The 15,481-nt window shown below is 47.2% G+C and overlaps 3 protein-coding genes across 5 annotated transcripts; 2 read left to right on the top strand and 1 right to left on the bottom strand.

Annotated features, from left to right (window-relative positions):
• The first annotated feature begins 1,499 nt into the window (after positions 1–1,499).
• On the top strand, positions 1,500–6,401 carry trp (transient receptor potential). The gene is made up of 14 exons (XM_089259963.1): positions 1,500–1,844; positions 1,906–2,149; positions 2,204–2,346; positions 2,418–2,619; positions 2,684–2,860; positions 2,920–3,154; positions 3,220–3,518; positions 3,578–3,945; positions 4,003–4,360; positions 4,535–4,754; positions 4,822–4,984; positions 5,040–5,200; positions 5,256–5,398; positions 5,454–6,401. Exons 1-14 carry the CDS (start codon positions 1,708–1,710, stop codon positions 6,288–6,290), a joined length of 3,687 nt encoding a protein of 1,228 aa, XP_089116089.1. The 5' UTR covers positions 1,500–1,707; the 3' UTR covers positions 6,291–6,401.
• Positions 6,402–7,122: 721 nt separating this feature from the next.
• On the top strand, positions 7,123–8,271 carry Capa (cardio acceleratory peptide capability). Of its 2 annotated transcripts, XM_018100526.3 has the most exons (4): positions 7,123–7,305; positions 7,575–7,601; positions 7,697–7,864; positions 7,922–8,271. In XM_018100526.3, the coding sequence occupies exons 1-4, from the start codon at positions 7,227–7,229 to the stop codon at positions 8,140–8,142; spliced, it is 495 nt and encodes a 164-aa protein (XP_017956015.1). In that variant the 5' UTR covers positions 7,123–7,226; the 3' UTR covers positions 8,143–8,271. The 2 variants fall into 2 exon arrangements, with proteins under 2 accessions (XP_017956015.1, XP_017956025.1); XM_018100536.3 differs by lacking the exon at positions 7,575–7,601.
• A 340-nt stretch (positions 8,272–8,611) lies between these two features.
• LOC108660386 (uncharacterized) lies at positions 8,612–14,182 on the bottom strand. 2 transcript variants are annotated; one of them, XM_089265627.1, is made up of 9 exons: positions 13,781–14,182; positions 12,117–12,304; positions 11,851–12,059; positions 11,250–11,792; positions 11,003–11,160; positions 10,739–10,940; positions 9,560–10,677; positions 9,106–9,310; positions 8,612–9,047 (listed from the first exon to the last, which is right to left on the bottom strand). In XM_089265627.1, the coding sequence occupies exons 1-9, from the start codon at positions 13,896–13,898 to the stop codon at positions 8,711–8,713; spliced, it is 3,078 nt and encodes a 1,025-aa protein (XP_089121753.1). In that variant the 5' UTR covers positions 13,899–14,182; the 3' UTR covers positions 8,612–8,710. The 2 variants fall into 2 exon arrangements, with proteins under 2 accessions (XP_089121753.1, XP_017969256.1); XM_018113767.3 differs by having other exon boundaries at positions 11,232–11,792; positions 13,781–14,181.
• Between the last annotated feature and the right edge of the window lie 1,299 nt (positions 14,183–15,481).

The raw sequence follows: 15,481 nt of genomic DNA, 5'->3' as shown, positions 1-15,481 counted from the left end.
TCTTTCAGTTTTAATTAATTCCCCCACCCAGGCACAGCCCACTCACTCGCATTCGCAAGTTTAATCTCAAAATTCCATTTCGCGCACACAGAGAAATGTCAGCGCAGTGCAGTGCATTGCACTCTGCATCCTGCATCCTGCACGCCCATCATCAGCCACTGCACTCCACTCACAACTTGAACACGTTCGACGCCATTTTGGCTTCTGCCTCCCACTGTGCCAACCTGTGCTTTCATGTCAAAAGTGAGCTCTCCCACTCGCACTCGCACTCGCATTTGCTCTGGCAGCGCATTAATTTCTAAGTGCATTGACATAGAAACACGCACAGCGAACGCACAAAGGTAGGCAACCTGCAACTTGCAACGTGCAACATGCAACGTGCTACACGGAATTCAGTCAAGTAGTGCCACTTGCAACCAATAAACGACAGTTGTTGCTCTTGTTAATGAGCATCTCAATGCACATCCACCAATGTGAAAGTTTTTCATCAAACTATACAACTATTTTATATGATTTACTCATATATATTTTGTCTTGAAAATGTTCTCTTCATTAATGCGACTTGTTGCTGCCTTCAATTGAAGATTCAGTTTGATACAGCTCTCTCTCTCTCCACTCTCTCTCTCTCTCTCTCTTTGCTGACTCTCTTTAAAGCTCTGACTCTCTGTGAAGCTTTAGAGTCGTGTGCAGTGCGTTGTAATAAAAGCTCTGGCTAAAGCTCACTGTTATACAAGAAAGTTGCAAAAGCCAAATAAGCATATGACTCTCCATATAACTATTATAGCAAAGCTACTAATAACTGTCCAAAGCTACATTTGAGCTGTTCGAATATCTATAGACAATAGATAGATAGATAGTAAATGCCAGCTTAGCCTTTTAAGGCCACTTATAACAGCACTTTTTGTTTATTATAGAAATGTGAGGTATATTAAATTCTTCATAGAGAGCTTAAGCTCTAAAATCTCTATTGATTGATAATTAAAAACATTTGTTAAGCAACACATAAAAAACTTGTATAGAATACACGGTAAACGAAAGCTTAATACTTATTATTAAGCCTGTTTATCGTTTTATGTTTTGTTTTCAAAATAACTTGATTAGCCCATTAAGAGAGGAAGCAATAAATCTTAGCTAAATAGTAGAGCTCGGGCAAACCTGAATTCATTTGGGCTTATCATCGATTCCTAGATTGCTTATACCAATGCCTGGGCATATCACATTTTAGTAAACGAGTGCGACTAGTTTGTGGGGCTTCTGAAATCGAAAATCGAACATAATTTGTCTCGCATTCTGCACTTGTTTCCTTGCATTTCTCACGTGCGTCGCTCTTTAGCCCGTTGTGCAGAATGAAATGCAGAATGTAGCAGCAATCAGAGAGCTCTGAAGTCAATTGGCGATTAGCATGGGGCCCTGGCGTCGCCCATTGACTTGTTTCGCATACGCATTGACCGAGTTTTGAGCAAGCGCTAATGTAATTAGCGACATATACCACGTCGTGCTGGCCAATTGCGGGCAGTTGAACACGGCTAATTGAAGACAGCACATCGGGCAGCACAACGGCAGACCACATCAGCAATTGTGCCAAAGGATTAAACAGTCAATTGCCCAGGACATTTGGTGCCGTGTCGTGTCAACTGAAGATGTAAAGTGCTGGCCGAGCCGTTTTTGTTCCAGTTGATATTGTGTTAATTGAGAGGCAGCGTCATTATGGAAACGGACGCTGAAAAGGCGGCTGGCTCCCGCCTGGATTACGATCTGATGATGGCCGAGGAGTACATACTCAGCGATGTGGAGAAGAACTTCATTCTGGCCTGCGAGCGCGGTGATTTGCCAGGTGTCAAAAAGTTAGTATTTACATAGGAAACAAAGTCTGGCAGGTTAATCTAATGCTGCGCGTTTTACTAGAATCCTAGAGGATTACGCGGAGACTCCGTCCGACAAGTTCAACATCAACTGTACGGATCCCATGAATCGCTCCGCTCTGATATCGGCCATTGAGAATGAGAATTTCGATCTGATGGTCCTGCTGCTGGAGAACGACATTCAGGTGGGCGATGCCCTGCTGCACGCCATATCCGAGGAGTATGTGGAGGCGGTCGAGGAGCTGCTGCAGTGGGAGGAGAGCCACCACAAGGAGGGCCAGCCCTATGTGAGTTGTGTGACTTTTCTCTAATAGCCCTTGACTAACTCTCCCTCGGACCAGAGCTGGGAGTCGGTGGATCGCTCGAAGTCCACTTTCACCACGGACATAACGCCGCTGATTCTGGCTGCACATCGCAACAATTACGAGATACTCAAGATCCTGCTGGATCGAGGAGCAACGCTGCCCATGCCGCACGATGTCAAGTGAGTGCGCACTCCATCATCCACTCCAGCAGGAGGAGCTCATATTGGTATTGGTGTCGTTGCCTTTGCAGGTGCGGTTGCGATGAGTGTGTGACCTCGCAGACCACGGACTCGCTGCGTCACTCGCAGTCGCGCATCAACGCCTATCGGGCACTCTCGGCCAGCTCGCTGATAGCGCTCAGCTCACGTGATCCTGTGCTCACCGCCTTTCAGTTGTCATGGGAATTGAAGCGCTTGCAGGCCATGGAGTCGGAGTTCCGTGCGGAATATACGGTAACTGAAAGCTGAAAAGCGGATTCTTCTTAATAATAACATTTTGTTGTTGAATTTTGATCAGGAAATGCGTCAAGCGGTGCAAGACTTTGTAACGGCGCTCTTGGATCACGCGCGCACCTCCACGGAGCTGGAGGTGATGCTGAACTTCAATCACGAGCCATCTCACGAGATCTGGTTTCCCGGCCAACGCCAGACACTGGATCGCCTGAAGCTGGCCATACGCTACAAACAGAAGACGGTCAGAGATGCAGCTCATCTAACTTATGCAACGTATTCCAATTGCTGATCCCATTCCAGTTTGTGGCACATCCGAACGTTCAGCAATTGCTCGCCGCCATTTGGTATGAGGGTCTGCCTGGCTTTCGACGCAAACAAGCATCCCAGCAGCTCATTGACGTCATCAAGCTGGGCTGCAGCTTCCCCATCTACAGCTTGAAGTACATCCTGGCACCAGACTCCGAAGGTGCCAAATTCATGCGCAAGCCCTTCGTCAAGTTCATCACGCACTCCTGCTCCTACATGTTCTTCCTAAGTGAGTGCTGAATACTGTTAGTTATGTAATCTTCTTTCAATTATTTATATTTTTTGGGCATTTAGTGCTTTTGGGCGCAGCTTCGTTGCGTGTGGTACAAATTACTTTTGAGCTGTTGGCATTTCCCTGGATGTTGACCATGTTGGAGGATTGGCGGAAACACGAGCGAGGCTCGCTGCCGGGACCCATAGAGCTGGCTATTATCATGTACATTGCGGCGCTGATATTCGAGGAGCTCAAGAGCCTGTATTCCGATGGCCTGTTCGAGTACATCATGGATCTGTGGAACATTGTGGACTACATATCGAACATGTTTTATGTCACTTGGATACTTTGTAGAGCCACCGCCTGGGTGATAGTGCACGTAAGCTGGATTCTATCAAGCATGGTTGATCAATCGTCGTCATTGCGAATTGCTTTCAGCGTGATTTGTGGTTTCGTGGCATCGATCCGTACTTTCCTCGCGAGCATTGGCATCCCTTCGATCCCATGTTGCTCTCAGAGGGCGCCTTTGCTGCGGGCATGGTCTTCTCCTATTTGAAGCTGGTGCACATCTTCTCGATAAATCCGCACTTGGGGCCGCTGCAGGTGTCGCTTGGCCGCATGATTATCGATATTATCAAATTCTTCTTCATCTACACCTTGGTGCTGTTTGCCTTCGGCTGCGGTCTCAACCAGCTGCTCTGGTACTATGCGGAGCTGGAGAAGAACAAGTGCTATCACCTGCATCCCGACGTTGCTGACTTCGATGACCAGGAGAAGGCCTGCACCATCTGGCGGCGCTTTTCCAAGTGAGTCTATCCATATGAGAGGTCTACCATTCAGGCTCTGAGCTAGATTCCTTGCAGTCTGTTCGAGACCTCGCAATCGTTGTTCTGGGCATCGTTTGGCCTCGTAGATCTCGTCTCGTTCGATTTGGCTGGCATTAAGAGCTTCACGCGCTTCTGGGCGCTGCTGATGTTCGGCTCCTATTCGGTTATCAACATTATTGTGCTGCTCAACATGCTTATTGCCATGATGTCGAACTCGTATCAAATCATTTCGGAGCGTGCTGATACGGAGTGGAAGTTTGCTCGGTCGCAGCTGTGGATGAGCTACTTTGAGGACGGCGGCACCATACCTCCGCCCTTCAACTTGTGCCCCAACATGAAAATGTTGCGCAAGACACTCGGACGCAAGCGACCCTCCCGCACCAAGAGCTTCATGGTAGGTGAAACCACCCAAGTGCCAAGCCGAACCCTAACCCAGAAACTTGACAATCAAGACAAATCCTTTGGCAAATCAGTTTTAATAAAGCTCCCGTGGCGTGCCTTGCGTCAATGTAAATACGCTTAGCTGGCACTTAAGTAACTCCCCCCTCATTTCCATCCCTTCTCGTAGCGCAAGTCGATGGAGAAGGCACAGACACTGCATGACAAAGTGATGAAGCTGCTGGTGCGTCGTCATGTGACAGCCGAGCAGAGGCGTAGGGACGATTACGGCATTACCGAGGATGATATCATTGAGGTGCGCCAGGACATTAGCTCGCTGCGCTTCGAGCTGCTGGAGATTTTCACCAATAACAAATGGGATGTGCCAGACATTGAGAAAAAGACGCAAGGTAATGCCCAACTCTCGCCTCAACTTACTGCCACGACATCCACTAAACAACCTCTCCATTTACGCAGCTGCTCGTAGCACCAAGGGCAAGGTAATGGAGCGTCGCATTATGAAGGACTTCCAGATTGGCTTTGTAGAGAATCTGAAACAAGAAATGGACGATAGTGAGAACGGACGTGACATTTTCGCCTCTCTGGCCAAGGTCATAGGCAGAAAGAAGACGCAAAAGGGGTATATAGATTGCCTTGTCTATAAAGTAAGGTCTATAGCTTCATTTGAATTCCAGTGACAAGGACTGGAATGCCATTGCCAGGAAGAACACGTTTACCGCTGATCCCATTGGATCGAAACGCTCCTCGATGCAGCGCCATAGCCAGCGCAGCTTGCGGCGCAAGATCATTGAGCAAGCGAACGAGGGACTGCAGATGGACCAGACCCGGTTGATAGGTGCGTGCAGCTCCCACTTTGCTTTACCCTCACTAATAGCTCTGCTCTCACATAGAATTCAATCCCAACCTGGGCGAGGTGACACGCGCCACACGGGTGGCTTATGTGAAGTTCATGCGCAAGAAGATGGCAGCCGACGAGGTGTCCGTGGGCGAGGCAGAGGATACTGATGCTGAGAAGAAACCAGACGTCGCTGGCGTAATTATAACTGTCTTGTCTCATTGGTCCAATTGCTTTATTCATAACTTTTCAGTCCAAAAAGGCGCCTGCCGGAGGTTCATCCATGATGGCAGCTGCTGCTCTGCGTGCCTCCGTCAAGAACGTGGACGAGAAAGCCACTGCAGGGGACAAGAAAGATGACAAGGACAAGAAACCCACGAACGACAAGAAGCCTGGCGATAGTAAGCCCGATGCGAAGCCCCAAGCGCCAGCCGCTGCTGGAAAGCCCGCGCAGCCAGCCACCAAGCCGCCAACAGCAGCCAAGCCCAATGAACAGTCAAAGTCCAGCAGCGATGCAGCCAAGCCCAATGCACCGGCGCCGCCAGCTAAGCCGGCTGATGCTAAGCCTGCAGCCCCCAAGCCAAGTGAAGCCGCTAAGCCGGAAGCAGCGGCCAAGAAAGAGGAGGCAGCCAAAAGCGAGGCGGCCAAGCCACCAGCCGCAGCTGGGGCAGCTGCCAAGAGCGCAGCGCCATCAGCGCCCGCAGATGCCAAGCCGGACACCGATAAGAAATCCACAGCGACGACTGCCACACCCAGCGGCACGAAGGCAGCAAATGAGTCCAGTGGTGGAGCAACGCCGGCCGCTAAGCCGGAGGACAAGAAAGACGGACAGACCCAGAAAGCCGATGACAAGAAGGAAAAGGATGCCAGTGGCAAGCCGGGCGAGACGAAGCCCCCTGCAGCAGCTGGGGCTAAGCCAGGCGATGCCAAGCCAGATGACAAAAAGCCAGACGACAAGAAGCCAGACGATAAGAAACCTGCCACGGCGCCACTCAAGCCGGCGATCAAAGTGGGTCAAAGCAGTGCCGCAGCCGGCGGTGAGCGCGGCAAGTCCACCGTCACAGGCCGCATGATCTCCGGCTGGTTGTAAGAGAAGCCACATCAGCGTGTTTCAATAAAACTCTAGTTGGTATTTCTAGCTGATACTAAGTACTCAAAATGTGTGTAAACAAATAAACGAAACTATAAATTAAACTTAAAATTTTAAATCGGTTTTTTATACCCATGAGACGAATGAAAAATGAGAAATGAATACTCAAGTTGAAGGGGTGGCAAGTGGAAACGAGTTCGTCTATACTCTCATAGTTAGGAACGTATGATTTGATGTGTAAACTACTGCTGACCTACCTCTCGAATAAAATGATATCTTTTGGAACTATCTCCGTCTCAAACGCGTGTGAGTATTCTGCAGTCGGTAAACGCCGAGTAAATGGCGTACATCATATATGAAAATGTATTTAAGTAATATTTTTCTTGGTTTACGCAACTTATGCAGTGAAGCCAGGCATCGAACCTAAGAAATTTCTCAAACAAATAATATTCGCATATTTTGCAAGAATGAAAGTCTTATACTGAAAATATTTTAAACAGATTTGGAACATTTAAGTGCATTGTTGTACAGCAAAATAACTCATTAAAGACATTTCATGCTTCACTACTTTTATTTACTTGTAAATCTTCGCAAATCCTTTCCAGCCATTTGTTTTAGTCATTGGCATCAAGTAGTTAGCTTTGGCAACATTTCATTGCCCACAGGTGGTTGGATGCTAGACTTACACAGAGATACACCAAAACATACACACACACACACACACCTATATACATAGCAGCAAAGGCAATAGCTGCGCCACCACGGGTTGCCTTCTCAGATTGCTGCTCTGCTTTGCCATTGGTCTGCTCCCTGGCATATAAAAGGAGTCGAGTTCCGTCCAGCATCAAACATTGTGTCAGCGCCCATCAAGAAGTAAACATCTGACAAGGACACAAGTATATATATCTATAGAGGAGCCTTTTCATCTACTGAGCAATGAAGTCGTTTCTGGGACTAGTTAATATTGCCTACACAATTCTATTGCTCGTTTTGCTGACTAAATTCACAGCTGCAGGTGGGTCAAGGGCTGGCATATAAAAGTGTCTCAGCGTCAATGAGGGACCCATTAATATGGCTTATCCCCACTTGGCTGCAAGCGCAAATCCGCGCGCAATAAATCTCCGCGCAGAAGTGTAAGGACAACGCGGACAATCCTTCAGGCCATTTCAATTTGTTTCTATTAACGCCAAAGCTGAGCAGCAGACGTAACGATTTTATTTTACAAATTTCACTTATAAATTAAATTTAAATTTACAATATTTATTTTGTTTCAAATACTTTAAGATATATCGTTTGGACAGAAATACGATAGTAAGTGAAACCTCACATAGAAGAAAATATGTATCTACACAGTTTTTCATGATGTTAACAATACAAAAATATTTCCGTTATTCGATTTTCCCCAGAAGTGGAGCACGATAAGATCCGGCGAGGTGCCAACATGGGTCTCTATGCCTTCCCGCGTGTGGGACGCAGCGATCCGAGCCTGGTGAACAGCTTGCACGATGCCAGCGATGCGGCTGCCTATGAGAACATCTACGGCATGGGCGATGCCTCCGCCGAAGATTTCGAAGGTGCGTATTACTAATTTCCATTTTGAATAGCAACTCTAAACCAACGAAAATCCTCAGATTACCAAAAGCGACCCGGTTTGGTGGCCTTTCCTCGCATGGGACGTAGCGAATCCGAGCTGAGAAAGTGGGCCCACTTGCTGGCCTTGCAGCAGGCGCTGGACAAGCGCACTGGACCCAGCGCCTCGTCTGGCTTGTGGTTCGGACCACGCCTGGGCAAGCGTAGCATCAATGAAAAGGACTACCCCGCCGCCGGCAAGGGCCAAAAGGAAATGTACTAAACGACACGAAAGCTAAACGCCTCCGAAGGAAACAACAATTCTCACTTGAACACACTAATTTGCCAACAATTTATAATTTACGCAATTAATTAGCTTATAATTAAAGCTCCAATGAGATCGACAAAACAACGGCATATTCTAATGGGTATATAACAAACGAGTAAACATAACACGAACTAACAACGGGCTGGTGAGGGCATGCAAATTCGGTAAAATTAATTTCAATTTTATTTACAAGATTCCGAAATGCATTCACGTATGTAAATAGTATATGTATGTGTCTAAAGATCGAAATTAATATAAAATAAATAAATATCTGAGAAGCAGTATGAAATATATGAGTATTTACTTTCAGGAAGGGAGATTTATTTTATGTCTTATCAATATTCATTTATTATAGCATACCCCAATTTACCCAATGAAAACTTCAGTTTTAGTGGAAATTTTATTATCATGAAATTGAAAAAAAGAGTATGTATATCAGCGTGTTGTATTATTCAATAAAAAATCTGGTCGTATCTATAAGGATAGCTCCAACTAATCGAATTTGTCAAGTTTCTCATTTCCATCAATCCTTTTGCTGCTTGAACTTGCGCAGTTCGCTCTGAATGGCCTCGATAAGCGGCGCAGCCGAGGCCGACTGTGCACTCGCCTTACGTCCGGGCGTATTTGCCGTGGAGCTGGCGCTGACGAGCGCACCGCGCGAAATCTCTAAAATGGTATCCGGCCGCTGGAAGGGACCAGCGCTTAGGGGACGCACCAGCGGCGAGTGGGAGCCGTTGAGACTGCTGCCCCAAGCGCTGTAAGTGGGCGACGGCGGCTGCGTGGACTGCGCTGACTTTGGCGTCTTCTCCGGCTGTGCGGTGGCTGGCCGCTCGGCAGTGCTGTAGGCCTTCGGGGGAAAGCTGCAAGTGAGGGGAGCAGTGGGTAAACAGTTGCCTGATCGAGGGCACTGTCACGTACCTGGGTAAGCCGGCAGAGGAGCCGCGATGCTCGCGCTTTGTGGTGCGTCGCTTGTTCGTGAAATCGCGCGAGGGCAACGGCATGGGCAGATCATCCTGGCTGGCGTACATCTGCATGGCTCCCTCGAGCAGGCCCTCGTAGTGGTTGCGTATGGCGGATGCATCGTGCATGGGACTGGGGCTAAAGTCAGCATAGCTCCGGGCCTCTGCGGAAGATGTGTGGAGGAAGTTCAGTTGATTTCAGTTGAGTTCAGTGGGGATTCGGTTGGATTGCAAGTGGGTTATTTGGTTTAATGGTCTCTAAACTGGGTTAACTAATTACAGTTGTGTGCAGGCAATATCAACAACAACTAGGACTACAGTTGCCCGTTAGTAACGTGTCTGTGCCCCAATTTGCACATCATTATCATCATCATCATCATTATGAGCATGATCATGGTGTCCACCCGCCTCACCCTGGTTGTCAGCGCTGTTGAGGCGCTTCTTGTGCCGCTCCCAGACGACGGGGCCCACAAAGCCCGGATCAGGATTGTCGCTGTGCGAAGCGGAACGCACATTCCGCACCGGAGGCGGCGCCTTCGGACTGGGAAAACTGGCAATGGTCGCGATGGTGCTATCCCTGCTCCCTAGGGATTTGTGCGATTTGAGGGATCTGTTGGAGTTTTGCGGCGCTGTGGCTTGAGGTGCCACTGCGTTCACATTGTCATAGTAGGTAACGAAAACTGGATCCAAGACGCGATTCAGTGGCTCGGGCAGCGTGCTCTTTGGAAAGGCGCGCACCGAGGCCATGGACAGAAAGGAACCCACACTGGCCGTGTCCGACGACTTCTCCGAGGGCTGTGCGCCGCGCGAACGTATCATCTCCCTGTTGATGGCCTGCGGGGAGCCCACGGCGCCCTCCTCCGGCAACTCCTTATCCGAGAATATCGTTTGCTGCTGCTGCAGCAGCTTGTTGCGATGGTAGTTGTTGTGTGGATTGTAGGCCTCGTTGCGCTGGAAGTTCTCGTAGTTGCGACGCATTGCGGCCGGAGAGTTACCCTCCTCGGTTGAGGAGTTACTTTGAGCCAGGGAGCCCTGCACTGGGCTGGTTTCCAGTGAGCCGACGCGATTCTCGTTGAGGTAGCGGCGCTTCGACTTGTGCCGCGACTTCTCGCTCTTCTTCTCCGACACTACCGAGGCGTATATAGTATCTTCCAGGCCGTCCTCCGCTCGATCGTACTGATGCCGTCGGCGCTTGTGGCCGTCAAACAGTCGCGCCGCCTTGTCATCCAATATGCGCTGCACATCAGCACTGGGCGGATTGATGGGGCAATAGACCGAGGAGTCCGATGTGTTGTCCGTGGATGAGATGGAATCGTGGCGGGCTCGCGTGTGAGTTTCGGCTGGAGGTGCTGGGAAACTGATGCGTGGCTCCCGCTCATACGAAAAGTTCTGCACGCCCACATCCCGAGAGCGCACGGTGCTCTGCTCAGCATTGGCAGCTGACCCACCGGCAGCGCTGTCCAGCAATGTGCCACGCGAGCTGGGCCGCATGGACTGACCCTCCGACAAGAGCTCGTTGCGCGAAGTTGTTCTGCGAGTAGAGGAAACAGATTAGACTTGGATCTCTATGTGATTTGAGGTTCTGCAACCACCTGTTGACCGCACTTAGCTCCCGCTGACGAGCGCGCGTGCGTCCCAGCAGCAGTATGGCCACCAGCAGCAGCATGAGCAGCAGAATGGCCAGCGAGCTGATGACCACCAGAGCCACGTTGTTTTTCACCGAGTTGAAGAAGCCCGCCTGACCGCTGCGCGGCACAGGTGCCAAGGCTGTGGCCGTGGGTTCTCTGATGTAAGCTGCGAACGGAAAGGGGTTTACAGGGGATACAAGGGCATTTTATTCTCATTCACATGCTTACGTTCAGACTTCATGTAGACGGCCTTGCCCAGGGTCTTAGCCGCCTCGGCCTCACTAACCAGCTCCATGTCCTTGGCCGCCGTTGTGGCCAGAACGGGACGCCCGTTCACTAGGACCGTATAGATGAGCTCCGTTTGATTGGCAACGGGTCGTTCATTGCTGCAAGCATTAAGGGTGCGATATGAGCATAATCAAGTATAGCTAGTTGAGTCAATATATGCGAGTCCTACAGTTTGAGGTTAACATACGCATCAGAGTCAGCGACATCGTTAGCCGAGCTGTTCCACTTTTGCAACTCCGCCTCACTGATTTGCGTGATGTTGTGTATGACGACCCGCACTCGCTCCTGGCTGTAAATAGGTTGCGGTTGCGGTGGCGGTTGCTCCTGTTGTTGACTCAACAACGCCTCGCGCATTTCCTGCAACTTCTCCGACTTTCCATTCTGCTGTATGAGCTCCCAGGGGATAAGCGTCACATATGCGCTATAGTCAATGGACTCGGTTGCTGTCGTGGGCATTGTGGAGCTGCTAAGTGGCTCGCCCGACTCTGAGGAGTCGGCGACTGCCCACTCAGGCTCCTCACCTGCCGCCCACATGGTCTTGATTTGATGAGCCGAATCCACCTCCATATCGAGTATTTCCACATCATCGCCCGGCCAATTGGTGGTGCTGGTGATGGTATTGGTGGTGGTGCCCATGTCCCGCCCCGGCTGGCGACGCTCACGTGTCGCATCTATGGCAACGCCCGCAATTTGCTGCGCTCCATTTATGCCCAGGTGGCGTGTTTGCTGTCTGTGTGGACTCAATCGAAAGTTAGGCCAGCGCTAGCTGCAACCAGTGGCTGACTCACCTGGTGAAAGCCAAGCGATATAAGCGCGCTAGCCTCTCCTCGAGCATAGGATTATCCTTGGCCGTGTGGAAGCCAGACATCACAGTCAGCAGCCAGTAACGGCGATCCGTGGAGGAGTAGTTGAATGGCGGCACGCCCGGTGCTCCCAAATCCCAATTGCCGCCACCATCGTCCGGCTTGCAGTCCAGGCAAATGGGTATCTCGATTTCCTGCCAAAGAAATTGAGTTACCCCAGCTGCAGCTTGACTTATGAGCCGACGACTTACATTGTTGCCATCCACGTAGACGGTGGCCACCACAGTCTCCGTCTTGACTATCACATCCTTGCCCTTGCTAATGCCCGTGTGCACCTTCTTCAGGTAGTCGGGCGGGCCGTCGCCCGAGCCAGTCCAGAAGAAATCCTCCAAGTGCACCTCATCCTTAATTTCCGAATAGTTATCATCTGGATCATTGTCTGAAAGCAGCGTGTCCAATTAATTGAATCGCTGCGCCAACTTTTAAATTGTGTTCTGTCCTTTTCCCATTTCCCATTTCCCACTTTTATTTCACTTCTTGAAGTTGTTATTAAACAGTTTCTTGAACTCTTAGTTACTATAGCAATTAGCTGGGGTGCAAAAAACTTGGCAAACTATTTGTTGTAGTCGCAGACAAGGGAACTTATGCCATGAATGGATGTATAGTGTATCAGAGATATATATTATATCTAATTCATCGGGAAATTTGTTTCGTCTGCATAATTTTTACTATAAATGAAAGCCTATATTCATTTAACCTGTCTCATCTACATTTACTTATAAATTAAAGGGATATAAATTCATAATTTGTCACATAATTGAGGGGTGATCTAGGTCTAACATGAGTAAGCCAATTACTCCATTCAATTGACTGCTGACATATTGATTTATTTAATAGATAGAAAGAATAATATGCATAGGATTAATAAGGCATATAAAGTGATATGATTAACATACGATCGATTAAGATTCGATTCAATTGAAGTCAGTTTATAAAATTTAAGAATTATACGAGTACCAGAATATAATACAGTTTCTTCAAGAAAGTATTAGAGTATCTGGGCATTTGCTCAGCACTCACAATGAGCTCAAGTTTGTCGTTCAATTTATCGACAAATCATGAAATTCGGTTACCTACCCAACGTGCGCCACTTGCAACGGGGCTCGTTGATGGCGGATTCACTGGCTGCCATTATGTTTATGTATCTTATTTTAATAGCGCATTGGCAAGTTTGTTTGATCAATTGTCGGGGAATGCAGCAGCAACAGCTGCCGAAAAATTATGCTAAGTGCACTGCTCCTAGGCACTACTTCTTCACCCCTCCCCCCCTCGAGGGTATGTTTAAAGTAGTTCAGACTTAATTATGATGGCCTGGCCTCAATGATGATGACTGAGCACTAACCACAACAATGCCCAGTTAGACAACGGTAATAAATTTATCGATTAGCACTCGGCTCGGTGGCAGGCCACCAAAAATATTTGTGGCACCGTTGACCAATTTGTGTGCGTGTTGGCGGCGCAATTAACTCTTACGCATATTTGTGCACCTGTTCCATTATTTTCGTTGGCTCTTGTTTTTTATGTCTGTGTGTGCAACTGTTTGGGATTTGGCAGCAATTGTTGGCTTTGTGTTTTATGCAATTACTCATGAATTATATTGATTGTCCTACATTTCGTCAAAATTTACCAGATTTCGGCTGGGCAAATTTTTCCGGGCACTGACGCATGAAGTCAAAGGTCAAATTACCAGTGATGCCACAGTTGAAGGGTCAACTCGAGCCGTGACCAAATACCCCCCACCAGCCCCCCCAAAAAATAAACTATATATATAAATAAAAATATTTACACCCGTAAATCACTCTCGGGCATCTGGGAACAATGCGTATAATTTCACCTGGCTTGTTGCTCAACTTACCGTGACTCAATTGTATCAGCGACTGTCCAGCGGCTGCCACACCCCCGCGCCCCCTGCACTCGTGTACAACGGACAAAAACAATAAAATTGACGCAGTACGCGTAAGTTTTGATTTCATTTCACTTTTTGTTTATCTATTAATATATATATTCTATATATATGTATATATTTTTAAAGGCACTTTTAAACGCTTAACATATTTTGAACTATTTTATTAATTTCACATATATTGCTGGAATCTGCTTTAAATATCTGTTATATTGCAGCCGATTTGAATTTGAGTTTTCGCGTCGCGTTCTCGCATCGCTGAAAGTTGTCCGGGAACTGAGCATTACGTTCTAATCCAAACTTAGGGGCGCACTCTGGCTCTGCCCTGGTGGTTGTTTGTTTTGTTGCTTCAGTTGTGTGGGTACCATGAATATGTACAGTATGTACACTTGGCGAAAAAGTGGATCAAACACATTAAACATGTTTATCTCTATCTAATCAACAATAAAAATTAAATTTATCAAAACTCAAATCATTCTCTAAATTATTTGTCATTATCATATTATTTTCAAATAAAGTTATAAAATATAGTTTATATATTTAAAATTTTGGTGTGTTATAAGTATACGTAATAAATAATAACCTAGGAAATTTTATCATTAAAAAACTATTCTCATTATAAAAAAGATTTTGTATATATAAATATGCATAAAATTTATAAATATTTGTTACAGTGCATCGGAAACACACGCGGCCTGTTATATTGACGTTGGTTTGTTTGGTTACTCACAGGTTGCGTTGCGCGGCTCTCTGTTTGGGCCGCTTTGTGTCTGGTCAGTTACCTGTGGCAACAATCAAGCGGGCCAATTGCGCGCCAAAGCCGACTCGCAGCTAATAAACAATTCTGAGCTTTTAATTTCTAGCGCTTTGTTACAGCTATGTTGAACACAAAGTGCCGCTAGCTTTGGCATTGTTATCGCCCCATTGATGTGTTAGCTTTAATTCAAACCGAATTCCATTTATGACAAGTTAACGTCTTGCAGCAAATGTAATGTAAGCTTTGCTGTTATCATTAACAGAGCTGCTACAGAAAGCTTTCGCTGTACACACTCAATTGCTGCCTGATATGGAACTCTGCAAGAAGGTTAGCTAACAGGTGCTAACAGCGAACTTATCAATTCGCAGACGAGAATTCCGGATTTGGGTTTACTACAAAAATCCCCGAACTAGCAATAACAACCTGCCTGGTGCGTAGCTGAAGGTCACTACGCATCAGGTTGTGTATTCAAAACAAGTAATTAAACTATTTTGAATGCTTTAACTTGTCTTAATCGAGCTACCCCTTGGGTGATGTTTAAATTATTTTTATTTTATCTTTATTTTTTGTGTGCTCGTGGATAATCAAGTAAAAACTCTAGTTGCTCCAACATAATTATTTAACAATTCAGTTTATTCGGGGATATTTTAAACGCACAGCCATTATTCATGAGCTTATATTAAGGCATTCACCCAACATATAAGGAAACTGTCAAATAATCAGTAATTACTCTTGCGTTCTACAAAGAACAAATGGACAGCACCTTGAGTTGAGGTCAGCAACAATGGCTTGGCTTGTGAACGACTCAATATTCGTTAGGCATTAAAGCTTGTCCATGACTTTAACATTAAACATACAACATAGGCTTCTTTAACTTTTAGCACTCGCAATGACAG

This window comes from Drosophila navojoa, chromosome 2 (genome assembly GCF_054131105.1).
Source record: "Drosophila navojoa isolate 15081-1374.11 chromosome 2, UAZ_NAV_1.0, whole genome shotgun sequence".
Classification (NCBI taxonomy): Eukaryota; Metazoa; Arthropoda; class Insecta; order Diptera; family Drosophilidae; genus Drosophila; species Drosophila navojoa.
Note: the sequence above shows the minus strand (reverse complement) of the source record. Positions and strands in the feature narration are given on the sequence as shown.

Bases quoted from the DNA above. Each gene is read 5' to 3' on its own strand.
- trp (XM_089259963.1), top strand. From the start codon at position 1,708: ATGGAAACGGACGCTGAAAAGGCGGCTGGCTCCCGCCTGGATTACGAT. The intron at 4,361-4,534 runs GTAGGTGAAACC...CCCTTCTCGTAG, and splicing joins CCCGCACCAAGAGCTTCATG to CGCAAGTCGATGGAGAAGGC. The intron at 4,755-4,821 runs GTAATGCCCAAC...CCATTTACGCAG, and splicing joins CATTGAGAAAAAGACGCAAG to CTGCTCGTAGCACCAAGGGC.
- Capa (XM_018100526.3), top strand. From the start codon at position 7,227: ATGAAGTCGTTTCTGGGACTAGTTAATATTGCCTACACAATTCTATTG. The intron at 7,306-7,574 runs GTGGGTCAAGGG...AAATACTTTAAG, and splicing joins GACTAAATTCACAGCTGCAG to ATATATCGTTTGGACAGAAA. The intron at 7,865-7,921 runs GTGCGTATTACT...GAAAATCCTCAG, and splicing joins CTCCGCCGAAGATTTCGAAG to ATTACCAAAAGCGACCCGGT.
- LOC108660386 (XM_018113767.3), bottom strand. From the start codon at position 13,898: ATGAAATCAAAACTTACGCGTACTGCGTCAATTTTATTGTTTTTGTCC. The intron at 12,060-12,116 runs GTAAGTCGTCGG...TTTCTTTGGCAG, and splicing joins TCTACGTGGATGGCAACAAT to GAAATCGAGATACCCATTTG. The intron at 10,941-11,002 runs GTAAGCATGTGA...TTCCGTTCGCAG, and splicing joins CGTCTACATGAAGTCTGAAC to CTTACATCAGAGAACCCACG.